At 60.7% G+C, this 25,856-nt stretch overlaps 1 protein-coding gene across 1 annotated transcript in view; it reads right to left on the reverse strand.

Annotated features, from left to right (window-relative positions):
* Positions 1-17,346: 17,346 nt before the first annotated feature.
* Positions 17,347-25,856, reverse strand: part of HTRA1 (HtrA serine peptidase 1) — a 47,188-nt gene continuing 38,678 nt past the window's right edge. Inside the window, exons 4-9 of the mRNA XM_055118917.1 lie at positions 24,529-24,723; positions 23,510-23,542; positions 21,804-21,918; positions 21,106-21,163; positions 19,185-19,280; positions 17,347-17,938 (exon numbers count right to left, since the gene is read on the reverse strand). Of these exons, the coding sequence (XP_054974892.1) occupies positions 17,770-17,938; positions 19,185-19,280; positions 21,106-21,163; positions 21,804-21,918; positions 23,510-23,542; positions 24,529-24,723 (666 nt within the window). The 3' untranslated portion in view covers positions 17,347-17,769. The remainder of the gene's footprint in view (positions 17,939-19,184; positions 19,281-21,105; positions 21,164-21,803; positions 21,919-23,509; positions 23,543-24,528; positions 24,724-25,856) is intronic.

Consider the following 25,856-nt stretch of genomic DNA (forward strand, 5'->3'; position numbering starts at 1 on the left):
ATAGTATATTTTGTATTGTTTGTTATGAGAAACTGCTGAGAATGCTATAAAAAGAGTCTCCTTAGAGGAAAGAGTGTGAGGATTGTTGTATTTCACCCAGGGGTCATTAAGCCCTTCTAGAAGAGATCACTGGGGCTGGAGCGATAGCACAGCGGGTAGGGCATTTGCCTTGCACGCGGCCGACCCAGGTTCGAATCCCAGAATCCCATATGATCCCCCGAGCACCGCCAGAGTAATTCCTGAGTGCATAGACCAGGAGTAACCCCTGTGCATCGCTGGGTGTGACCCACCCAAAAAAAAACAAACAAAAAAAGAGATCACTAACATGTTGTTAAAGGTTGAGCCTTGTGTGTTTTCATATGTCTGTAAAAAATGTGTATTTCCCTCTAAGATTGGTTGCCTCCTACTTTGATCCCTGTCAAATGTGTGTAGTTACCCTGGGGTACGGCTAGAGTATGTGGTTTGAAGTGTCGTGTGGCCTTGAATGCGGCCGAGTGGTCCAGGAATAGATGTACTTGTGGGTGATGCTCGGCCCGAGCGTGTGGAGCGTGGCCATGAGCAGGGCAGCAGCTTGTGGAAGGTTTCAGCTGCCAGGGCTGGGTCTCTTGGGGCGGGGAGGGGGTCTCACCTGCCCCCCTCTGGAGCGCCCCGAGTGAAACAGCCTGGCACAGGGTCTGGCGGCATGGCTATGGTGAGCGTCATGTTGCTCCCTTCCGGGAGAGAAGGACGCGTGATCTGGACGGAGGCCGATGATGAGATTATCTGGCGCCAACCAGAGGTGGCTTATGAGTCCCCGAGACTGCTGAGTCCCCAAGGACGAGGCAGGAGTGGGGGAGGGGGGGTGGCGAGGACGGGCAGGGGATCTCCGTACCATCACAAAGTCCCGCATACCTGAGTTTTCCCCGGGATTCCCTCCAGGGTGAGGCTCCTGTGTCAGCCTATGCCCAGGCACTGGCCTGCTGTCCCCCACCTTCGGGGACCGCTTGCCTCCCCAGGGCTCACTGGCCCGGCTGTCCAGAGCTCCCCGTAGAAGCGCTTCCCGAGGTGTCCAGAGAGAAGGGCGCTTCTCACTGAGGTGGGTGTGCAGCGGGCCTCCCAGGGGGCGCAGGGCTACACGTGAGCTCCAGTCCACAGGGACCCACAGGGGCTGTGGGCAAATGTGGGGTTCTGGGAGGAGAGGAGGCGAGAGCAGCCTCTGCTGACACGGTGGAGCTGCTTCCCGTGACACAGGGCGGGGGGGGGGGGCCTGCTTCCTGAGTCTCAGCGTCTCCTTATGCTCTTGGCCCTCGTGGCCTTTGTGCCAAGGGCTCCTGAGCCTGGTCCGCTGAGGGCCCCCTGCAGGGCCCCTGGGCACCTTTCCAGACACAGGGTCTGGGGCTTGGCTTCCATTCTCAGCGGGGCCTGAGATCTCGGGGCGGCTGCTGGGCCTAACCAGCCATTCTCCTCAAAGACCCAAAGTGCAGGAAGGGTTCCAGGGCTGGAGCGATAGCACAGCAGGTAGGACACTTGCCTTGCACACAGCTGACCTGGGTTCAAGCCTTGGCATCCCACATGGTCCCCCGAGACTGCACGAAGTAATTCCTAAGTGCAGAATCAAGAGTAACCCCCGTGCGTTGCTGGGTGTGGCCTCCAAACCAAAAGAAAAGCAAAAGAAAATGAACAAAAAGCAAAGTGCAAGGGGCACAGGCTGGCAGCCCTGGGTGCTGTGTGAAGCCCTGGCCAGCTTCCTGGGGCCCCTGGCATTGCGCTATCCGTCCTCGCTGCAGGAACCGCCTTTTATTCCCAGCTCACAGTCCCACTACTCATACTAGCTCACCTTCACGGTAGGAAACTGAGGCTAGGGACGGCGAGTGACGAGCCTATGTCAGCAGCGCTAGGTGTCCTCTCTGGGCCCCGCCCCCGAGATCCAAGTACTACTTGGGTGATATGTCCACAATCTTCTATTTGTTCTGTGGGACCAAGGCCAGTGGCTTCCGGGAACCAGCACTTGTTAATTGATTGCATGCTAATGCAATTACATGATTACAGTCCCTCGGTGGTCAGAATCCAAAATCAAGGGCAAAGCTGATACCTGCAGACTCAAGGCTGTCTCCAGGAAAATATGATTCCCGAGAGAGAGAGACAGAGACAGAGACAGAGACAGAGAGACAGACAGAGAGAGAAAGAGAGAGAGAGAGAGAGAGAGAGGGAGAGAGAGAGAGAAGAGAAGAGAAGAGAGAGAGATCGGGGGTCAGAGTGATAGTATAGCAGGTAGGGTGCTTGCCTTGCATGCGGACACAGGTTCGATTCCTTGGACCCCATATACTCCCTGAGCCCACCAGAAGTGACATCTGAGTGCAGAGGACAGTTACTCGTAACCCAACCTCCCACTCAAAAGGATCAGGGGGCCGGGGGGAGGTGAGGAGAGCAGACAGATTCCCGGGTCTGGGAGGTCTGACACCCCCTTACCCCCACTGAAGTCAGTGGGCACCTATGGGTGCAACTTGTGAGAGGAGAGAGACCGTCACTTTCTCCCGATGCACCTCAGTCATCCCAGGACGAGCTGGAAAGACGAGGACTGAGACAGTCTGCGGAGGGCCCCCGCAAGGCACGGGCCAGAGCCCCAGCACACCCGCCAGGGGGCTGCCAGGCCACCCCTGATGTCCACTTGGTCTTCTGGGTACGGGCGTTGGTCCCCATCACCCGATTTCCCAGGAAGACCCGGACTCAAGCTGGAGCGAGGAGGAATCGCCCTTTGCAGGGGAGGAGAGTCAGTCCGAGGCCTTCCCCAGGGTTCCGGGGTCCTTGTCTTTCTCGAAGGAAAGAATTTCAGGAGGAGACGCGCGGCGAAGGAAGAACAGATTTTATTTGGAGGCTTTTAGGAAGGGGAAGGAAGGGGAGCAAAGGGAGAAAGAGTCACATGCTCAGGGTCCAACATGGCTCCTCCAGAGATGGAGCGACCCCAGCACACCTCTTAAGAGGGGAGATGCGGGTGACACTTGTGCTCGGAGACCACAGTGCTCTTGGCCATGTGGACACAAGCAGTATGTGGGCTCAGACAGCATTTGAATGAGCTTTCTGTGCTCAAGGTGGCTTTTATGGATATTTTCCAAGTGTGCCCCACGTGGGGCTTTCTAGCTAGGTAAGAGTACGTTGCTAGGGTAATTTCCGAGGGGGTTCAGTTGGGAGTGGTCAGTGGCCTTCTTTGAAATTCCTTTTCTGGCCTTGATTCCAGCTGGAGCTTCTCTTGAAAGGGGTCCAGCCTGCTCTAGGTCTCTTGACACCAGGTGGAGCCTTATCGGGCCTTAGTTTCTGTTTCTGTAAAGTGGGCTTTCTGCAGCCTTAGGACTATTGGGTTTATTAGTTCCCAGAAAATCCATTTACCTGGGCCCTTTCCTGTCTAACTCCCACAATTCCAAAGAAGCAACTATGCGTCTCAATTACAGATCAATAAGGGGGCAGGAGCGACTTGGCCAACGCCCCTCAGGCCTAGCTTTTTAATTCTCGTCTATCCAAAGAGAAAAGCCCAAGTCTCACCCCTGCCCCGACTTGATTGCTTTGCTGAGATTATCCTTTAACTCAAGATTCTGTATCAGCCGCAATTTCTGCAGCACAGACCCCTACTCTTGGCACCGGGAGAGGGGCTCAGAATGCCTCGCGTCCCTCCTGGTGACAGAGGAGGGTGCGGGACACATGATGAGGCACAAGTCACTGCTCGGAATGTTCCGGAGTTGGCGCCCAGGAGATTACGGAAGAAACTAGTGCCCGTGGTCTGCCTGTAGGAGGCCGCAGGGTTAGTACCCTAGCACTGTCTGGGCCCCTGAGCACTGCAGGGACTAACCCCAAGCTTTGCGTCCAGCCAGGAGTTTTCCCTGAGCACCACGGGTGTGGCCCCAAAATGATAGGAAAATGTTCTAAGGGACGCGACTACAGAAGGACGAAGAACGTGACCGCCACCTCACTGCGAAAAGACTCACTCCAGGCTGCTCAAAACCGTAGCACGATTTTGGAGCCAGACAGGTAGCCCGGGGTTAAGACGTTTGTCTTGCAGGCAGCTGACTCCAGGCCAATCCCAGCACCAGAAACGGTCCCCCGAGCACAGAGCCGGGAGTTCATCCCGAGCCCAGCCTGGTGTGGCCCCCAAGCAAACGCAAACCAAAGCAACCCTTTAAGGAGGTTTCGTTGGCTCATTTTGGGAGGTGAAAAAAAATGCAAACATTCGTATGATGGTGCTAATCCTCCCATCTTAGTGAGTGGAGCAGAATCTGTTTCTCTCACCCTAGAACCCTTCTTAGATTCCCCACTAGCTCCTGCTGCCCACCCCACCCGGTGTGTGAAGGTCTTCGTTGGTGCATCTGTTCTACAGATGTGGACACATCTGTGGGTGACTCTGTTCATGGACTCAGCCTGCCAAGAAACATCATCAAATTTCAGAAATACTGTTCGAGGCAAGATTTGAAAACTCCCCGGCAGGGGGGTCTGTGACATAGGGGTGTCAAGGCCGCCTTGCACACCTGCCCTTTAAATATATATATTTTTTATTAATTAACCATGAGGTACAGTAACAAAAATTTCATATTTGAACTTCGATCATACGGTCATTCGTCATCCCTTCATCAGTGCACATTTCCCAACACCAAAATCCCCAGTATCCCCCCCCCCCCCGCCACACACACCCTATTTCACACCTCCCCCTGCCTGTGTAGTGTTGGGGTCTCAGCAGCCAGCCTGAGACCCTGGCCAAAGTCCCCACCCCTAGAAACAGGAGCAGGCTCTATTCCCAGGGGCCGGGGCCCTGTGCCAGCACTCCACCCAGAAAGGCGCTCTGGCTGAGGAGATAACGGGATGAGGGACCCGACTGTCACCACTTGTCTGAGCTGACACACCAGGCTTTGAGAGCGGGAAACAGAAATCATTAGCTACCATCTGCAATGGACGTGATGACCAGGTGTGTGCGGTATGTAGGCCGCCTTGAAGTCCACGTATAAATACCCCATGTGAGAGCTAATCAAGTGAGAGCTGCTTGGCCCCTAGCTCTCCCCGCTCTGCGTGGTTCTTTCTCGGTGGCGCAGGGAGTCCGCAGTGCGCAGAGGGGCGGGGAGGAGGCTCCTTCCCTTCCCACTCCCTCTCCTATAGGGAGTAAGTTCGGCATCTTGGGGGGATCACACTCCAGTTTGCCGGGGTGGCTGGCCAGGACCCTGACTGTGGCAGACACTTTGCCGGATATTCTTTCTCTACTTCAGTGACCTTCGATATTTCCAGACCGGTCCCACGACTCTCCGTACCTGCCCAGGATGCAATGCTAAGCAATGTGTTTTGTGTTGCTTGTGATGGATAGACTATGATGTCGTACGGCTGTGCTCGACTTCTAGGATTATAATAATTAGGGTGTGAAGAAATCGCTGCCGAGAGTTGCTCGGTTCCGAGATTCATTTGTGTGTCTCCGGATCGTGGCTGTGTGGGGGCTTACGTAGTCAGTGGGCGGATGTGACTTCATCTCGGCATCTCATCAGGGCGGGGGGAGGGAGGACGGCCCGCTCCTCCCCTGTCCCATGGGGCTGGGGATTTGTCGTCACCAGGAATCTCACCCAGAAGCTCCAGGTACCATGGCTCGTTCTGGGGGGCACTGGAGTGGGGCGGCGCCAGCCCAGCCTCAAGTGGTCCCAGCCGCCGGAAGTCACGCCCTCGACCCACCCTCGGCGCCATCTTGCCACATTCAACAGAGAAGCGGCCAGGCATTCTGGTGAGCAACGCGGCCCGGAAAATGCTCCGGACCCGAATTGGGGCCAACAACACCAGGGAGCCGGACGGAGGAGGTGCAGCCAGCACACCTTCTCCAGATGGAGCCCTGGCGACACTGAGCAGCAACTAACATGGCTCCGGGATTCGGGACTGGGACACATCCGAGCCGTGCGGCCGCTAACGCGGCCACGCGACCTTTTCTAAAACCTGAAAACATACAATCTTTTAATGGAAAACTAATTATCAAATGCTTCCTTAGTAGGGCTATCTTGTTTGGGGTATAACTCCCACAACAATAGTGAGTTTTGTGTTGAAATATGGAACGTAATCAAGGTGAAGAGAAAATGAAGTGAAATTCATCAGTTATTCAGTTGGGGGTGGGGGGCGGGGGCGGGGGGTATACTGGGGATTTTGGTGGTAGAATATGGGCACTGGTGAAGGGATGGTGTTTGAATACTGTATAACTGAGACATAAACCTGAGAACTTTGTAACTTTTGTAACTTTCCACATGGTGATAAAAAAAAAAAAAACAGGCACCATGGCTCATACCTGGAGCTTCTCTCTGGCTTCTGGAAAATGGCAGCTGCCGGGGCTCCTGGGGGGCGGGCGGAGGGACGGTGCCCGCCCCCGTCTGAAGCAGCCCAGCGGAGAAGGCCTTTGCACAGTCCCGGGCCATCTCTGCCGCAAGTTACCCAGATCTGAGATTCGTCTGCGTGTCTTGATATACTTTTGAAGAAGCTTCACGTTACCTTTTCCGCTGGTTTTCTCGCCAGTAACTCACGTCCTCCACACACACCTGGGCTGAGTGCTAAGAGCACCTTCCGAGAGAGCAGCTGATGCAGCTGGTTCATTTCCACGGCCTGAGCAGGAGCGATCGCCCAAGTCCCTCTGCCGGGACACTGCGGGGCCGCCTTTCCACGGGAGTTCATCATGGGCAGCATTTCTTCGCAGATAACATCCTGAAAGTAATGTAGCACTGTCGCACTGTCATCCCGTTGCTCATCGATTTGCTCAAGTGGGCACCAGTAATGTCTCCATTGTGAGACTTGCTGTTACTGCTTTGGGCATATCGAATACGCCACGGGGGAGCTTGCCAGGCTCTGCCGTGCAGGCGGGATACTCTCGGTAGCTTGCCAGGCTCTCTGAGAGGGGCAGAGGAATTGAACTCGGGTTGGCCACGTGCAAGGCAAACGCCCTAACCACTGTGCTATCTCTCTAGTCCTAGCTATCACTCCACTCTTTATCACAGGGAAAAAAAATCTGCCAGCAATATTAGCCATCATTGCTCCATAGTAGGTTATAAAACAGCAAACTGACTGCGGCTCAGGTTATCATGCTCTTAGTGTGTAGGGAAACCACGTGGTTCTGAGAGTCGCTTTGTTTTTTCGGATTCCCAAAAGTGCTCTGGTCAAAGGTTCTGCCCTGTGTTTCAAATATCAGTCCCCTGCCCTCTGCCAGCCGATCAACGTGCATAATCTCGTGATAGGTTGGGCTGTATGGAGAACATTATCAATCCCATTTACTGATAAGCGATATGCTGGGGCTTATACGATACCGGCTGTTCGCTCCCCAATTGATCAGCAGCAATTGGGAGATAGCGTTGACCTAAGGGCGAGAGAAAGTATTTCCTCACTGGCAGTAGCTTTTTCACGGGTCAGCACTTTCCAGAGAGCCCGAAGAGAGATCCATCCCAAGAGCAGGTCGGTCCAACCCAGGGACTCCAAAGCCCCGAACTTCCTGTGAAGAGCATAAAATTGCGAAGGTCGTTTGTCATTTAGAAACTCGTCCAGCCAGCAGAGAAGGCGCCGTTCATTCAGGAACCCTTGGCACCATGTGGAGTCTGCAGGGCTGGGACTCCCGGACACCCAGGCCCGCTGAGAAGGTGACCCTGAGGGGCGCATGTTAGAGGGACTTGGCTTGACCGCTTTCGGGCAGCCCCGCCCCGTCTCCACGTTTGAGTGATGGCGGGTGGTCCATCTCTGATGACAGCCCGCACGCATCCTCTGCTCAGTGCTCCTTCTCGGACCCAGGGCTGAGGTCTGAGTAGAGAGACGTCGGGAGGTTGGGGTGCCTCTGTGGGGCTGGCAGTGTCCCCCCCACCCCAGACTAGCTCCCCGCCCCACACCCCAGCCTCTGGCCTCCACTCTGTGCCCGGGCTGCTCTGGCTCCGGCTGCCTCCGCTGCTCCGATGGTCTTCATTATTTGGGGTCAAGCTACGTTTGAGGCAGACTAGAGCGATAGCACAGCGGGTAGGGCGTTTGCCTTGCACACGGCCCACCCGGGTTCGATTCCTCCGTCCCTCTCGGAGAGCCCGGCGAGCTACCGAGAGTATCTTGCCTACACGGCAGAGCCTGGCAAGCTCCCCGTAGCATATTCGATATGCCAAAAACAGTAACAAGTCTCAGGATGGAGACGTTACTGGTGCCCGCTCGAGCAAATCGATGAGCAATGGGACGACAGTGCTACAGACAGTGCTACGTTTGAGGCAGCACTTCCTTCAGTGCCCTTGGTCGAGGGGGACTTAGTGGGCGCGTGAGAGGTGGCAGAGTCCCGCTCATCACCCTCTCGGCCCCCGGAGACCGGCCTGGCACGTTCAGACGAGTCGGCTTCAAACCCTGACACCACCCAGACCTGGTTTCACCAGCTCCACACAACCGTCACCAAACGGCACCTGAATCCACCCGAGCAGGGAAACCAACCCCTGCCCCCAGTACCCGGGACTCGTGAGATGAACTCAGGGCGGGGTGAGGAGAGGCAAGACCAAGCCCGGCCTTCCCCTCCCTCCCGCCCCCCGCCTACCTGCCCAGAGGATCTCAGGGCGGAGATGGAAGATGGACTAAGAGAGGTTGACTCGGAAAATGGGAGGAGAGAGAATGAGGGTGTGATGTTCAACACAGAACACGGGGCTGGAGAGGCTACATGGGGGTTCGGGCTCTTGCTTTGCAGGGGCTGACCCGGGTTCAACCCCCTCCATTGCATATGGTTCCCCGACACAACGTCAGGGTGAGATCAGGAGCAAGGCCTGAGTGCTACCAGGGGTTGGGGGAGAGGGAGAGAGGGGGGGGGAGAGAGAGGGAGGGAGAAAGGGGAGAGGAGAGGGGGGCGAGGGAGATGGGAGAGAAAGGGAGGGAGAGGAAGAGAGAGAGGGAGGGAGGGAGAAGAAGGGAGAGAGAGGGAAGGAAAGAAAGGGAGAGAAAAAGAGGGAGAGAGGGAGAGAAAGGAAAAGAGAAGGAGAGAGGGAAAGAGGAAGGGAGGAAGAGGGAAGGAGAGAAAGGGAGATAGAGTGGGAAAGAGAAGGAAAGAGAGAGGGAAAAAGAGAGGGAAAGAGAGAAGAGAGGGAGAGAGAGGGGTGGAGAGAATGGGAGAAAGAGGGGAAGAGGGAGAGAGGGAAAGGAGAGAGGGAGAGGAGGGAGGAAGAGAGAGAGCGCTTCTACCTAGTGACACACACACACACACACACACACACACACAATCACATCTTGGAGAAAGTGCGGATGACATGCAGGATTGTGTCTCAGGCAGAAACACGGGTGACCCGGGATGGGGAGGCGTGGGCTCTGCCCCTGGAAACTTTGCTTTTACACAGTTTCCCCAAACTGTCCCCGAATCTATTGGTAGGTTGTTGCCAAGGGAGAGCACTTGGTGGTGGTTTTCTTCAGCACCGTTAGCTCGGCCTGGGTGGGCTTTCATTCCCGAGGGGCTCCTCGTCTCGTTGACTCGGGCGCTGTCCCCATGACCTCACCTGGCGGCGTGGGTGGCCCAGGGGACACAGCCCTGAAGTGTTGGTGTTTGAAACAGACGCCAGAGGATGCCAGAAAATAGGCAGCGAGGGTGGCGGGCAGGGGCGGGGCTGGGAGGGGCCCGGCTAGTCGGGGGACGTCCTGGGCCTTCGCCTGTGTCTGCATGGACCGTGAGAGCCCAGGGCTGACCCAGCGGTCCCCGTCCCTGACGGTGACAGGAGCCACTCCATCCTCAACCCCTCTCCCTTCTCCCCTGCGGGGGTTCCTCTGCCTCTCTGGCCCAGAGCCACTGGTCCAAAGAGCCCAGCCTGGAGCTGGGGGCGCAGTGACCGTGTTGGCCAGAGAGCGGGGCGCGGGGGAGGGGCGCGGGCTCCCGAGGGTGGAGGGCGGAGGGCGGGCAGGGGCAGGTCACACTGTCGGGCCTTCTGTGCAGTTCCCTGGGAACCAAGCGAAAGGTCAGTCCCAGGACACACTGTGAGTGGACGCGGGTACCCAGAGACACAGAACCAGGTCGGTGAACCCAGGGGACCCTGAGCCCCATCTCTGGGAGAACAGGAGCCACCGAACACGTCACAGCTCGACCAGGAACCCGGAACTTGCCAGGGCCTGAATCCTGAGCCCAGGGAAGGCTGGGCTTTGGGGCGTGGGGTCCCCACTCCTGGGGGCCTGTGACGGCAATCCCGGGGGCCCCTGGAGGGCCCGGTCACTGGCCCTTCATTCGGGGCGCCCCTTAGAACCTGCACCAGTGCACGGGGGCGGGGAAGAGTGGGGCACAGCACGTCTCCGCACCCCCCTTAGGGGCTCCAGAAATTGGCCAGGACCCCCACTTTACAGACGAAGGCTCAGGGGCGGCAACCGAAGCCCGTCCTGCTGGGCCAGAACCACGCAGTGCGGCCCCTGGGGAGGCCGGAGGGGAGGGGCTCGGAAGGTGTGTGCGTGCCCACGTGTCTGCACACGCACACATGCTCTCTTCACATGTGCACAGCGTGCCCACAGCTCTGCACACGCACTCACGTCCTCACACACTTACACACACTCACACGCTCACACGCCTTCATGCTCGCAGCCATCAGCGGGGTCTCAGGACAAAGGTGCGTGAACTGACCCCGCTGTCCAGCGGTCAGCCTGGGATGTATTAGGAAACTCTCCGAGCCCCCCTGAGGCCGTGCCCTGGCCTGGGGGGTCACCCCACAGTGTAGGAAAGTGGCCACGGGGATGAGTGTCGGGGGAGAAGCAGGAAGGGGGAGGGGCAGGGGAGGCTCAGACAAGTGTGTGCACATCTGTGTGTGAGGTAAATGTCAATGTGTGTACGTGTGATGCAAGTACGCATACATGTTATGTGCACACATGTATAAGTGTTTCTGTGTGAGTGTATATGTGTGTGATATGTACACGTGTGTGTGTGTGCACATGCATGGTGTCTGTGTGCACGTGTGTGTCTGTGCACGTAAGCCACTCCTCTCCCTTCTGAAAAGGCCTGGAGGTGTGAGTGGTGATGCCCTGGCCGGTTTCAGGGCAGCTGCCCCGAGGGACAGAGGCCGGACAAGCGGAACCCCAGAGAGCAAGCGTGGCTGCGTCTGGGCGTCCGTGCATGCTCCAGGCTGCGCACACACAGAAAGTTCTGACCCAGCTGTGTGTGTTCCCGTCTCTACGGCAGGCTGGGCTGGAACTTTCCCCCCTGCACCCCTCTCCCCCTCCCCAACGCACACACACATGCACACACATGCATACACATGCATGTACACACACGCACACACAGCATGCACACACATGCATACACATACATGTACACACATGTACACACATGGGCACATATGCATGCACGCACGCATGTCCATACACACGCACATGTGTATTCAGAAAACTAATATGAAGCCCACAGCTCTCTCGCCGCCTGCATCCAGTGGTCTCAGGCCGCCTCCCCCACCCCGATGGCCGATGGCAATGGGCAGACAACGAGAAAACGAGGCCAGGCTGGCTGGTCTCAGTTGCTGTTCATTCCCGTCTCGTTCCGTTCTCTCCTGATTCCCCCTCTCCCACCCCTCATCCCCTCCTCCCTTCTCTCCGGATCCTGCTCCTCCGTCCTTCCCCCGCTTGCCGGGTCTTACAGCCTTAGTTGTCGTTCCAGTCACGAGGGGGCTGGGGTAGCAATCGCACACAGGTGTCATCGCACAACCACACACAGGTGTCATCGTACAACCACACACAGGTGTCACCGTACAATCACACACAGGTGTCATCGTACAACCACACACAGGTGTCATCGTACAACCACACACAGGTGTCATCGCACAATCACACACAGTGTCATCGCACAACCACACACAGGTGTCACCGTACAATCACACACAGGTGTCATCGCACAACCACACACAGGTGTCATCGTACAACCACACACAGGTGTCATCGTACAATCACACACAGGTGTCATCGTACAACCACACACAGGTATCATCGTACAACCACACAGTGTCATCGCACAACCACACAGTGTCATCGTACAACCACACACAGGTATCATCGTACAACCACACACAGGTGTCATCGTACAACCACACACAGGTGTCATCGTACAATCACACAGGTGTCATCGTACAACCACACACAGGTGTCATCGCACAACCACACACAGGTGTCACCGTACAATCACACACAGGTGTCATCGCACAACCACACACAGGTGTCATCGTACAACCACACACAGGTGTCATCGTACAACCACACAGTGTCATCGCACAACCACACAGTGTCATCGCACAACCACACAGTGTCATCGCACAACCACACACAGGTATCATCGTACAACCACACACAGGTGTCATCGTACAACCACACACAGGTATCATCGTACAACCACACAGTGTCATCGCACAACCACACAGTGTCATCGTACAACCACACACAGGTGTCATCGTACAACCACACACAGGTGTCATCGCACAATCACACAGTGTCATCGCACAATCACACACAGGTGTCATCGCACAACCACACAGTGTCATCGCACAATCACACACAGGTGTCATCGTACAACCACACACAGGTATCATCGTACAACCACACACAGGTGTCACCGTACAATCACACACAGGTGTCATCGCACAACCACACACAGGTGTCATCGTACAACCACACACAGGTGTCATCGTACAACCACACAGTGTCATCGCACAACCACACAGGTGTCATCGTACAACCACACACAGGTGTCACCGTACAATCACACACAGGTGTCATCGCACAATCACACACAGGTGTCATCGTACAACCACACACAGGTGTCATCGCACAATCACACACAGGTGTCATCATACAACCAAGGGACGTAGGGTCCCTCCCTCAGGGGAAGCTTCTTCCAGGACAAACTCACCCAGCAAGACGACCCGCCTGTGGGCGAAATCTCACCTCGGGTGTGTTTCTCCTTTCCTTCGTCCCACAACCACATGAACATTCATCTTGATTCTGCTCCTTAATAATAATAGCCATTTGTATGGACACAGTAAGAGATACATTAAGCTTTGTGGGGGGCTCTCCTGGGGACATCTCGCTATAGATCTCAGACTGCAGTGCTCAGGCCAGATTAGTCTTTCCTAACCTAGCAGGGTGCTAATCCAGTTGTTACTTTTTGGATCATCACAGAGTTTGTCCATGACCATGTTCTTAATTTATAGTTAAGTATCATGGCGCTTGGCCTGGCCCATTTCAATGCCAGGATAGCCCACAGCTTGCCCTGGGTCCGACCAATCCCTCGTCTGGACCCTGCTTTTGGGGTGCTAGGAAGTAAGGGCAACTGAGGCTCAAGTCGAGAAAACAGATGCCCAGGAAGTGAATATTATTCAAAGTCAGTTACCTCCCAAGTTACAAAAGCATAGCATGAACTGTCTTCCTGTGTCCATACAAAAAGGGCATTGTCTGAAGTAACTATGCAGAGGACGCAAGGAGAAGAGAAAATTAGCCTACAAATACAAATCCAGCGTCCTTCGAAGGATCTGACCTTACAAGTCAACAGAGTCCGATTAGGGGACACAGGTGACCGACAGGTTGGGGAAGCAGAGCCCAAAGAGAGAAGTTACAGATAAACACAGAGGATTGGGAGTGCCCCGGGAGCACTGTGATGGGTATTACGCAGTAAACCTAAGCTCCCTGTGGCAAGGGGGAAAGGACAAACCAAGGGTATCCTACGTGCACATGTGCACACACACATCCACACACATGGACACACGCACCCATGGACACATGCACACACACATGCACACACATGGACACCTGCACACATAAACACACATGCATGCACACACACATCCACACACATGGACACACGCACCCATGAACACATGCACACACACATGCACACACATGGACACCTGCACACAAGCACACACATGTATGCACACATACACACACATGCACGCACACGCCTCACCGGTTCAGGCCTCTCAGCGTGCCTGGAAGGAGGGGGTGACTTACTCAGAGCCCCATAGAGCACGCGGGGGGACTCTGGGGGGGCTGGGATCGGAGGAGGCCTGGCCCGGACCCTGGAGAAACTGACCCATCCCTGGGGCCCCTGGGGGAGGGTCTTCCCTGAGACTCCCGAAGGGCAGGACAGGAAGGAGGCGCCCGGGGCCCAGGTGAGGGGCGTCTGGGCTCAAAGAGCAGCAGGGAGCAAGGGCGCCCACCTGCGGGGCCTGCCGCCTCCCCCACCGGCCTCCAGCCCCGCTCACACCCCGGCCGGGCTATCCCGAGGCTGGGCGGAGCTGGTCCTGCTCTCTCGGCCTTCTCTGCGCCCACTCAGCGAGCTGACCAGTTGCGCGGGTCAGCGGGGAGAGAAGGGGCCCGCACGGCTGGAGCAGAGGAGCCTGGAAAGGCCGCGTGGGGCGGTGGGGGGTGGGAGGTGCTCAGAAACGCCCACCCTTCGGCCCTGGAAGCTCCCACCCCGCCCCCAGCCTGTAGTCTGTCTCTGGGCCCCTCCCGCGGGTGCCCACCCAGGAGTTCCTGAGACTGGGTCGCCCCCTAGTGGACACCGCTTGCATGGTCGCAGGTACAGCATCCTTCCCCGGGATGACAGTAGAGCCCTCAGGGGCCGTCAGGGGCCATCAGGGGCCTTGGGGGGCTATCAAGGGCTGTCAGGGACTGTTGGGGGCCATCAGGGACTTTTAGGGTCATCAGGGACTGTCAGGGGCCATCAGGGGCTGTCAGAGACGTCAGAGGCTGTTGGGGGCCATCGGGGGCTGTCGGGGCCGTGGGGGCCGTGGGGGGCTGGGATCAGCCCCAGCGAGGTGTGGACCGAGGAGCACGTGAGGCAGAGAGAGGTCCCCCCGCGGCCTCACTCAAGAGCAGTTTCAGGTTCCTGGGAGGGTGGGGCTCCGCCAGCCCCCGCTCTCCACACGCAGCCCTGAGTGACTGCCCCCAGGCGTGCACCCGCCATGCCGATGGCCGACACTGACCGGTCATGGTGGCCGAACCCCACAACTGGCTCTGGACAGTGTGAGGGAGTGAGCAGTGCTCTGGGCTGGCTGGGAAGAGCCCTACAGGGTCAGGGTGCACGGGGTCAGGTGCATGGGGTCAGAGTGCATGGGGTCGGGGTGCATGGGGTCGGGTACGTCCCTGCTGCCTGCCGAGCCTGGTCCCTGTGCCACCAGGATCGTCCCTCCTGAGCACTGCCGGGTGTGGCCCCCACACAAAACACGGAGAGATGGGGGGGGGGAGGGCTCTGAAGCCAGACCTGAGTCCGGAACGTCATTTACTCTACCTTCCTCCCTGCTGTGTGACTCCAGGCCGCCTGCTCGGCTGCTCTGGGCCTTACTGTGTGTACAAAGGGGGGGTTGGACAGTGTCGAGCCCGTGAGATGCTGTGGAACGACGTGTTTGCAGCGCATTCGCGGTAAGGCTGGGGGTCTCGGGGGGCGAGGTGGGGGTGGAGGAGAGAACCGGGCAGTCTCTGGACTCAGGGAGACCCCTGAGCCAGAAGCCGTTTCCACAGGTCTGGCTCGTCTTTGGGACCCTGACAAGGCGCTTGTCCATGTTTGCTTTTATTTTCCTTTGTTTTTAGGCTGCACCCGGCGGTGACCAGAGACCACCCCTGGCGGGGCTCAGGGAGCCGCACAAGGTGCCAGGGCAGATGTCCTGCTGTAGACCCCCGCGCCCGCCGTGCTGTCTCCGGCCACAGCGTCTGCTTTCCTGGGCCCGGGCAGCCCCCAGACAACCCCTTCTGGAAGTTCCAAGGCAGGCGCTGCCTCCTTCTGGGAAGACCTCTGCTCCGCGGGCGGCCTCCGCCCACGTCTGGGAGGGTCCCGGCCCGCCCGCCATGCCCGGCGCTGAGTCAGCACAGCTGGCCCAGATGCAGAACCCCCGGGCCAGGCCCTGCACCCCTCGGAGACTGGACGCGTGCCTGGCACACAGGCCTCTGGGCTCCCGGCACTGGCTGGGCGGCCGGTGGTTTCTTTCGGGGAGCTGGGGGGGGGTGCCCGGGCGGGGGGTGTGCCGGGGCGGGGGGCACAGCAGTGTCACCCACACCGGCAGAACAGGAAACAGCGGGGAGGGGGCGGTGTCCGAGCAGACATCCTGGGATCCTGGAGGTCCCGGAGGCTAAGGGCCGCGTCTCACGACCAGAGCTGGTGGCCGGGGCAGCAGAGCCGGGAGGGGGCCAGGTGGGGACACGGCGTTAGCCATGACCTGGCCCGCAGGCCCCCGCCCCCGTGCACCTGCCGGCGACAATGCCAGCGCCATCGGCAGGGAGCCCTCCTTGGCACGCTGCCCCGGACTCCCACCTGCTCACCGAGTGCCAGCCGGCGCCTCCACACCCTGCCGCCAAGACCCCCAGGACGAACACCCCCCCGCCCCGCCCGCCTTCAGGGAGCCGCAGCTCTCGGGGGCCCTGACCTGGGTCCACCCACTGGCCTGGACACGCACCCGGGAAGCGGCCGAGCCGGAGCAGCCCTGAGCATCGCCCCCACCCCCACCCCCGCCTCCACGGCCGCCCCCACCAGCCAGGCGCAGTGCTCCCGAGGTCCGGGGAGCCAGAGCAGGGGTCCGGGGGGTATGGGGGGGGGCAGAGCCCTGCACGCAGCCCGGCGAGGCAGCCATGGGAAACTGAGCCACGACGAAGGTTTCCGAAGGTGCAAAGACCAAAACTGAAATGGGAGTTGCCCGCGGCAGGGGTCCGAGGTGCTGCTGGCAGCGCCCCCGCCGCCCCCCGTCCCCGTCCCCGGCTGTGTTCCTGGGCGCAGCAGCGGCTAGTGGAAAAGGCTAAGGAGCGTGGTCGGGAGGGGCGTCCATCTGCCCAGGCTGGACGGCGCCCAGGCACGCGAGGCCGGGGGAGGGGCAGCCCCCACGGGGGCAGAGGGCAGGAGCGGTAGGGAGAGGGGGAGCAGGGGGGAGGAGGAGGGAGGCAGAGGACGGGGAAGCTGCCAGTGGGGGTGCCCAAGGCCTCAGCCCTGCCCTGGGCCGGAGCAGCAGCGTCCTCACTCCGGCCTGCTCGGACTTCCCGGCTCAAGCTTTGCGACGCCTTCCTGAGTCAGGCTCCAAACCTCTGGACGTTCCTCGTGGGCACAGATCATCCCTCGAGCTGCTTCCCGGGGCAGCTGTTTTACCGGCATGTGGAGGACCCCCCAGGCCCCCCACCCGACACACACACACCCTCTCCTCGCTGGGCGACGGGAGTCGCCATCAGCCCCTGCTCTGCAGGGGGGCCACAGCCCGGGCAACTGTCCTCACGTCCCGGCTCCCAGCGGCCGTCCGTGCAAACCCCTCCAGGCCGACTCTGCAGCCATGGTGAGACCCCCGGCTCCCTCCCGCCCGGCCAGCGTGGCCCGGCTGACACCCCCGCTCTGAAGACCACCGCCAGCCGCCGAGGCAGAGAAGGGAAGAAACGCACCCGGAAGCCACGTATGAAGAAGTCATTTAATGGCCCGAGGTGGGAGCTGTGCGGCTCCCCGTTCTGAAGAGTCGCCTCCGAGAGGCCACCCCGGCCCTCGGGGGACCGGTGTCCACCCACCCGTGACCCCTGGGGACGCACGGGCGCGCCCAGTACCATTCTGGCTCCCGGGGGCCGTCCTCTGAGCAACTGTGTCCGGCCGCCGGCCAGGGCTGGGCCTCGAGGGCGGTGTCGGCTGGGGGAGGGGACTCGAGCAAGCGCACGGGGGCTTCTGCGGGGGTCTACAGCAGGCCGTCTGCCGGCGATGCGGAAGGGGTCTGCTGGCCCGGGTGTCTCTGCCCACCCGGGAGCGCGGCCGTCCAGCAGCCCTGGCATCGCGCGTCGGGCCCCGGGAGTCTTTGCGGGAAACACGAAGTCCAGCTCCTGCCGCAGCCTCTAGGGGTCGAGCTCCTCGGGGACCACGGTGACCATGACGTCCTCGTTGCCCCGGCGCACCACCATGTTCAGGGTGCTCTCCCTCTTGATGACGTCGCTGACGTCGTTGGCCGACACCACGGACTGGCCGTTGATGCTGATGATGACGTCGTTCTCCTTGAGCCCCCCTCTGCGGCAGGGAAAGAGAGAGAGAGAGAGAGGGAGGGAGAGAGGGAGGGAGGGAGGGAGGGAGAGAGAGAGAAGGAGAGAGAGGGAGAGAGAGAGAAGGAGAGAGAGGGAGAGAGAGGGAGAGAGAGGAGAGATAGGGAGAGAGAGAGGGGGAGAGAGGGGGAGAGAGAGAAGGAGAGAGAGGGAGAGAGAGAGAGGGAGAGAGGGAGGGAGGGAGAGAGAGGGAGAGAGAGGAGAGAGAGGGAGAGAGAGGGAGAGAGAGGAGAGAGAGGGAGAGAGAGGGAGAGGGGGAAAGAGAGGGGGAGAGAGGGAGAGAGAAGAGAGAGAGGGAGAGAGAAGGAGAGGGAGGGAGAGAGGGAGGGAGGGAGGGAGGGAAAGGGAGAGAGAGGAGAGATAGGGAGAGAGAGAGGGGGAGAGAGGGGGAGAGAGAGAAGGAGAGAGAGAGGAAGAGAGAGAGGGGAGAGAGAGAGAGGGAAAGAGGAGAGAGAGGGAGAGAGAGAGGGAGAGAGAGGAGAGAGAGGGAGAGAGAGAAGGAGAGAGAGGGAGAGAGAGAGAACGAGGGACAGAGAGAATGAGGGAGAGAGAGAACGAGGGAGAGAGAGAGCAAGGGAGAGAGAGAGAGGGAGAGAGAGATGGAGAGGGAGGGAGAGGGAGGGAGAGGGAGGGAGAGGGTGGCTGAGCTCTCTGCGCCTTGGGGTCTCCCTGCCAGGAGCACCTGGCTGAAGCCCCCTACAGCGACCTGCTCTCTTAGGCCAAGGGAACAGACCCCCGAGAGGGGACCGGCTTGTCACGGGCACCGTAACTCAGAGACAGCCCTACGGGGCGGGCAGGCGGTTTTCTTGCTCTGTGTCGTTGGCGGGCTGTCGGCGCGGATGGACAGCGGGCGCAGTGAGGGCGCAGTGAGGGCACAGTGGGATCCGCAGGTTGGCCCCGGCGCCCCACACGGTCCCCTGAGCCCAGAGCCGGGAGTACGTCCTAACAGCGCCTGGTGCTGAGTGGGCCGGGGTGGTCCAACATTCTCCCACGCAGAGCCAGACGCAGGGTGGGAGTGTCCGGAGACGCCCCCTCAGCCCAGCGTGGCCCCCCTGACCTGGGGGTCCCCGGGACGCTGCCCCCTAAGCCTCGCACCCCGGCCAGGCGTATCCCAGGCTCTCCGCTCGCTCCTCCTCTCTTTCCAGAAGGGCCCTTGCTGGCGCCCCCTCCCGGAGACCCCAGGACCGCCAGAGCGGGGAGGGATGACTACTCACGCTTCTGCCGGGGTGTCGGGGATGACCTCGATGATGTAGGCCCCGGAAAGCACGTCCGGGAAGTCTCGGTGACGGTCCTTCAGCTCCTTGGCTTTGCTAGGGGGGACCAATAGCGAACACGTTAGCATGGAGCCACGAGGGTCTCCCCGCACCCCACGCTGCTCCCCCTCCCCTCCCCGCCCCTCCCTAACGTCCGTTCCTTGGGGGTCTGGTTCTGCAGCCAGGTGCCGCCTGCCCAGCACCCTCGGGGCTGAGTCCCCGCAAGGTGCTTGCGAGTGACAGTGATTAGTCACCGCAGGGGCCTCAGGGTCAGACTCATCACCCGGGGCCGGGTGTGGAGACCCAGGTGCTGCTCTCTGTGTGGGCTAGGCGGCACTGTGGTCTCTCCAGGCCTCAGTTTCCCCTTGACGCACCGGGAGGATGAGAGCTGTGTATGGGCCGGGGGTGTGGGGGTCAGGAGCATCACCCGAGGACAAAGCCCAGGGCCCAACGCCCGGTGCAGAACCTGCCCAGTGAAACTACCCCCAGGACTGGTGACCAGGCTGTCACCCTGTGAACCAGTCCCGACACCCTCCAGCACACGGGTGCCAGCGTGGGCCCCTGATGGCTCCAGCGTGTATGTCACATGGGACGCGCCTCACCAACAAACATGTAACAATCCTCTGTCAGGCTAGTTTGGTAAAACAAACAAAACTGCCATGTTGTTGAAAAGTCAATCACTTACTGAAATTTTCTATTTTGGGGGCGGGGGCCACACCCAGTGATGCTCAGGGGTCACTCCTGGCTCTGCACTCAGGAGTCACTCCTGGTGGGGCTCAGGGGACCATAGGGGGTGCTGGGGATTGAACCCAGGTCGGCCATGTGCGATGTCCACACCTTACCCACTGTGCTACTGCTCTGGCCCCAACTTACTGAAAATGTCAAAGAATTTATTTGTACTTATTGAAAGACCCGGCTGGAGCGGTAGCACAGCGGGGAGGGCGTTTGCCTTGCACACAGCCAACCTGGGTTCGATTCCTCCGCCCCTCTCGGAGAGCCCGGGAAGCTACCGAGAGGATCCCGCCTGCACGGCAGAGCCTGGCAAGCTCCCCGTGGCGTACTGGATATGCCAAACACAGTCACAACAAAGTCCCACCATGGAGACATGACTGGTGCCCGCTCAAGCAAATCGATGAGCAACGGGACGACAGTGACAGTGACAGCGACTGATTGAAAGAAAATGGGGTTTATTTCAGGAAGACCCCAGGTGGTGGCGAGAACCACCAATTGTAGGGCAGCGTCCACGTTAACGGGCGGGGTCCACTCCCCGTTCCGTCCCTGCCTGCATCAGCCGGCAGAGGCGGGAGCCGAGGAGGTTCCCAGCCGCCCGCTGAGCTCCGGGCCCTGCCCCCTCCCGCCCAGCAGGGCTGGCACCGTCCCGTGCCCGTGCGCCCTCCCTCCCTCCCTCCCTGCACCTGGCCCCCACGCCGCTCCCCGGGGGCCTGTCCACCAGCGTCTCCGGCGTGGAGCAAACAGCGTGAGCTGGCCTGGCACCCGCGCAGTCAGGAAAACAAGCCGGGCTCCGGGGCCGCCTGGCACCCGCCAAGCCCACGGGGCAGAGCCGCCCACGGTCGGGGCAGGGGCAGGCGCCAGCACAACAAGGGGTCAGAGGGAGGCCGAGGGCCAGTGGCCACCGCTGCCTGCTGCCCGGGCCCTCCTTCGGGGAGGAGGCGAGCCCCCTGGAGGGAAGGACCCCCGGCTTGAACCCCCGCAAACGAACCAGAGAGTTGAGGTCACTCGGGGCAAAGGCATAAGGGTCCCTCCTCCTACTTCCCGGTGTCCTGGATTTCACCCAGGGCCGCGGGGCCTCGGCCGCGACAGGCTTCTCTCTGGGGGAGGGGGCTCGGGGGCAACGACCCGGACCCGCCTGCCCGTCACTCACCTGGACGTGAGTGACATCATTCGGATGCCAATGTACTTCTTCTTGGTGACAGCTTTGCCTGGGGGTGAGAAAGGCGCGGTGGCGGGTCGGCAGGGGACAGGCGCCCCACGCCTGCAGGGCAGCCCGGGGGCACCCTGGCCCAGGGCCCACTCGGCTGCGGGCAGGAGCGCACTCCGTCCACTCAGCGGAGGACCAAGGGGCCAGCACGCGCCTCGCTGCTCGAGACGCTCCCCCAGGTGCAGGGGCCGGTCCCCCCCCCCCGGCCCCTGAACGAGAGCCCCGCCCCCGCCCCGCCTGGTGACCGCACGGCAGGGTCCCCACAGCATCGCCTCCTCGGGCCGTGAGTCTCTCCCCCCCCCCCTGGGGGCACGCGCCCGGCGGGTCCGAGACCCTGGGCCTGTCCCTGTGCCCGGCTCTGCCAGGCGTGGCCACATGACACACGCCCCGAGTCAGGGGCAGCCCCGCTCACGGGGGTCACTGGCACGTTCTGGAAGGCCGCATGCTATCCCGGGAGTGTCCGTCCCTCCCCCCACCCCCCCCCCCCCGCCTCCCCGGGCAGCACGTGCAGGCGGGGTGGGCGCCTGCGGAGGTGTCCCCGGGACCAGCAGTCTCGGAATCTCCGTCTTCTCATCCACAAAACAGGACCATCCCCCCCGCCCGCCACACAAAGTGACCCCGACTGCCTCGGCCCCACTCACCTTTGGCCTGACGGTCATGGGACTCGGTGAGGAACTTTTTAATCTTGTCCGAGGGGATGGCAAAGGAGATGCCGGCCGTGACCTTCAGGGTGTTGATTCCGATCACTTCCCCGTCCTGCAAAGTGCGACGGGGACCCGCTAGGCTGGGCAGGGGTGCCCGGGACAGCCCCCAGGGGACGGAGACCCGCACGAGCCAGTCAGGGCCACTTCAGGGGGGTGGGGCGGGGCAGGTGTGTGTGTGTGTGTGTGTGTGCGTACATGCATGTGTATGTGTGTGTGCTGTGTACCTGTTGTCTGTGTGGGGCAGTGTATGTGTGCATATGTGTATACCATGTACGTGGTGTCTATGTGGGACTGCATGTATGTGTGTGTTTTGTCTGTGTGTCTCTCTGTCTGTCAATATATATCTGCATGTGTGTCTTTAAGTGTGTGGTATCTGTGTGTCTGAGTGTCTGTGTGTATATATGTGTGTGTCTGAGTGTGTGTGTATATATGTGTGTGTCTGAGTGTCTGTGTGTATATGTGTGTGTGTCTGTATGTAGATCTGTATTGTGTGGTATCTGTGTGCCTGTGTGTGTGTCTGTGCATATCTGTGTGTCTGTCTGTATCTGTATGTGTGTGATATCTGTGTGTGTGTGTCTGAGTCTGTGTGTGGTTGTGAGATCTGTGTGTGTATCTGTACTGTGGAGTGTCTGTGTGTCTGAGTGTCAGTGTGTGTCTGTGAGTGTCTCTGTGTGTCTCTGAGTCTGTTTCTGTGTGTGTGTGTGTGTGTGTGTGTGTGTGTGTGTGTGAGGGGAGGCAGTGTAGGGCACTGCCCTGAGCTCAGTGGAAAGAGGCGACACCAGCTCAGGGCTGGGCAGTGCCCAAACAGCGCACCCAATGGTTTCGAAATGGACGTTGTCACCCCGGGGGCAGTGAGGCTCCAACCCTCTGGGCTGCGGGCGCCCCCTCGCCCCATCTCCCGAGGGCATCGGGAGAAACTACCCCGAGGCCTGTGGCCTGGGCTGCTCCCACAGCAGCTGCCTGGCAGGGGCGGGCACCAGCTTGGCACGGCAGCTGCCGGCTGGACACCGAAGGGCAGGTCTCTCCAGGACGCCCGGGACAGGCCCCGTGCACAGAGCAGCCCCCCCGGGCCAGACGGACTCGCCCGGCGGGAGCTGGGGAACGTGACCTGCTCGGTCAAGGCGATCGGACCCCCCAGCAGGGGCCTCCCGGAAGGAAGAAACTCGGGGAACCGTGCAGCGAGCACTCTGCCCGACACGGCCCCCCATCAGGGCGCCCGTAACCGGGGTCTCCGTCCTCGCCTGCGAGATGGCTCTCTCTGCCCCCAGCCCCAGCACCCCCTGCCCCCGCCGGGCCCAGAGGACCCCACTTCCCTCTCCGCCACGGGGCCCGAGTCTGTGCGCATTCCCCGAAGGGGCATAACTTAATTTGCTTTCCCTCCCTCTTTAATTCCATCTTCCCTCCCGCGCACGTCTGTGTGACGTTAATTTAATCACCCCACCAGCCCCACGAGAGGGTGGCAGGAGAAGTTTGTCCCCCCCCCGCCCCCCAACAGAACACAAGGCTCTCTGCAGGGGTCACATCCATCCCCCGGCTCTTTCCAGAGACGCTGAGACGGGCCGTGCGCGTGCTCAGAGCCCACTTGGAGGGAATCAGGCGGGTGCTGGCCGGGAAGGCGGGCGAGGCGTGTGGGGGAGCCTTACCAGGTTCACGAGCGGACCCCCGGAGTTTCCGTACTGCAAGGGAGCAGAGAGGAGAACGGTGAGTGCAGGCCTGAGCGTCTCACCAAGGGTGCCGAGGGTCGCCGATTCTGCTCTGAGATTTCCTCCTCCCCAAATACTATATTTTCGGGGCTGCTACCCCAGTGGTGCTCCAGGCTGACCCCTGGCTCGATTCCCAGGGGTTACTCCTAGCGAGGTTCAGGGGGGCCGGGTGGGGCCGGGGCCCCGTCAACCTCCTATTTTGTTGGAAACAAAGCACTAACATCGCCAAAGAGTGGCGGGCGCGCGTCAGCGGAATGTTCACTTATTTCCTCCAGAGCCCGACCGCCGGCTCGAAACACCCAAACACCCCACACCGCCCCTCGCCGCCAGCCAGCCACCCAGGAGGGCCAGACGCACGGGGCCCGAACCAAAACAGCCCCCACACGGGGTGACGCCCGCCCTGCGGCCGGGCCTGGAAACCCACAGTGGCGGGGGGGCACTTTCCATGACGGCAGACAGAGCTCGGCGAAGGTTGGGGAGAAAAACCTGGGCGGCCACTTAGCCCGCCAGGGGCGTCTCGCTCCCTGCACAGACGGGGGAGGAATCAGACGCTTATAGAAACGTCAGCTGGCAGGGGGGGAGGAGGGGAGGGTTGGGGGGGTCCAGCTGCCGGGGAAAATGTGACGAGAAGATTCCACGGAGCAGATGGTGGGAAGGAGCTCTGGCTGCTGTGCATTTGAACCCGCGGCCAGGGCACAGGGAGGCAGGACCAGCCCTGCGGGGGGGTCAGGGGGGGGCGCCCAGCCTGCGGCTCCAGGAAGCTGCCCAAGGGCTTCCCCCAGCCTGCCCCACCCCGGGGTCAGCAGGTCAGCCCTCGGTGACAGGGGTCCCCCCTGCCCCGCCCCCCCCCGCAGCCTGGTGCAGACCTGAAACCTCAGGAGCCCGTGGATGTGCCAGAGGCACAGGCCCACCCTCCCCCCCTGCCCTGGGGCTCAGAGCACCGTCCTGCGGGCACTCACGTTGATGATGGCGTCCGTCTGGATGTAGTCCATGTCCGAGTTCCGGAGCCCCAGCTCCTTGCCGCCGCGCTGGGTGGTGCTGACGATGCCGGTGGTGACGGTGTTTTGGAGGGAGAAGGGGCTCCCGATGGCCACCACGAACTCCCCGGGCCGCAGCTCCGAGGAGCGACCCAGCAGGAGCACCGGCAGCTTCCCCTGCAGCGGGGGGCAGAGGGACGTGGCCGTCAGGGGGCGGCGAGGCTCTGAGAGCACCGGGTGGGGGGCGGGGGCAGGGGGCAGGGGGAGCGAAAGGAGGGCGCGTGGCCGGGAGGAGGGAGGGTGCCAGCCTGGCCCCCTGCACCCGGGCCCCCCTTCTGGAGTCACTTTGGGGTGAGTGTGGCAGAAACAGGGGCTGTGCCCACTGTCATACCCCCTGGGCCCGGGAGTGACCCCAGCCGTGGCCCCCAAGCCCCGGGAAGACCAGGACCCCCACAGACCCCTCAAACTAAAGTGAACAGTAGAGGGGCTGGGGCGATAGCACAGCGGGTCGGGTGTCTGCCTTGCACGAGGCCGACCCGGGTTCGAATCCCAGCATCCCATATGGTCCCCTGAGCACGGCCAGGAGTAATTCCTGAGTGCAGAGCCAGGAGTAACCCCTGAGCATCGTCAGGTGTGACCCAAAAAGCAAAAAAAATAATAATAAAATAAAATAAAATGAACAGTAGAGAGCCAGGGGGGTCCGGCCTCCACGGGGAACCCCCCAGCTCTCCTGGCTCCCTGAGGCTCTCCGACCAGTGCTCCCCACCACACACACACACACACACACACACACACACACACACACACACACACACACACACACACACACACCCCAAGGGAGCACTGCCAGAGCAAGGGCGTGGAGCCCAGAGACAGACCCAGCCCGGGCCTGCAGGGGACACAGACCGGGCAGGACCTTCGTGCCTCCGAAAAGCAAGTGAGGGGGTGTCCCGAGGGGAGGGGGCCTGGCGACCGCACTGGACGACAGCTGGGCCCACTGGACAGATGGAGACACTGAGGTGCCAAGCGATGGTGAGCTGGGCCCAAGCAGGGACTTTACCCACCCCTCCGCCGTGATGCTGACCAAGACCCCCCCGCCCCCCCCCCCCCGCAGAGACGGGGCTCCTCGGGCACCCTGGGGCAGAATCCCAGAGCGGGGGGAGAGGAGGAAGGACCGAGAGGACACGCCAGGGCCAAGGGGACGATGGGCCAGGCCACCTGCACACAGCCCGGCCACCTGCACACAGCCTGGCCAGGTCACCTGCACACAGCCTGGCCAGGTCACCTGCTCACAGCCCGGCCTCAGTCAC

The sequence above is a fragment of the Sorex araneus genome, chromosome 11 (genome assembly GCF_027595985.1).
Source record: "Sorex araneus isolate mSorAra2 chromosome 11, mSorAra2.pri, whole genome shotgun sequence".
Lineage (NCBI taxonomy): Eukaryota > Metazoa > Chordata > Mammalia > Eulipotyphla > Soricidae > Sorex > Sorex araneus.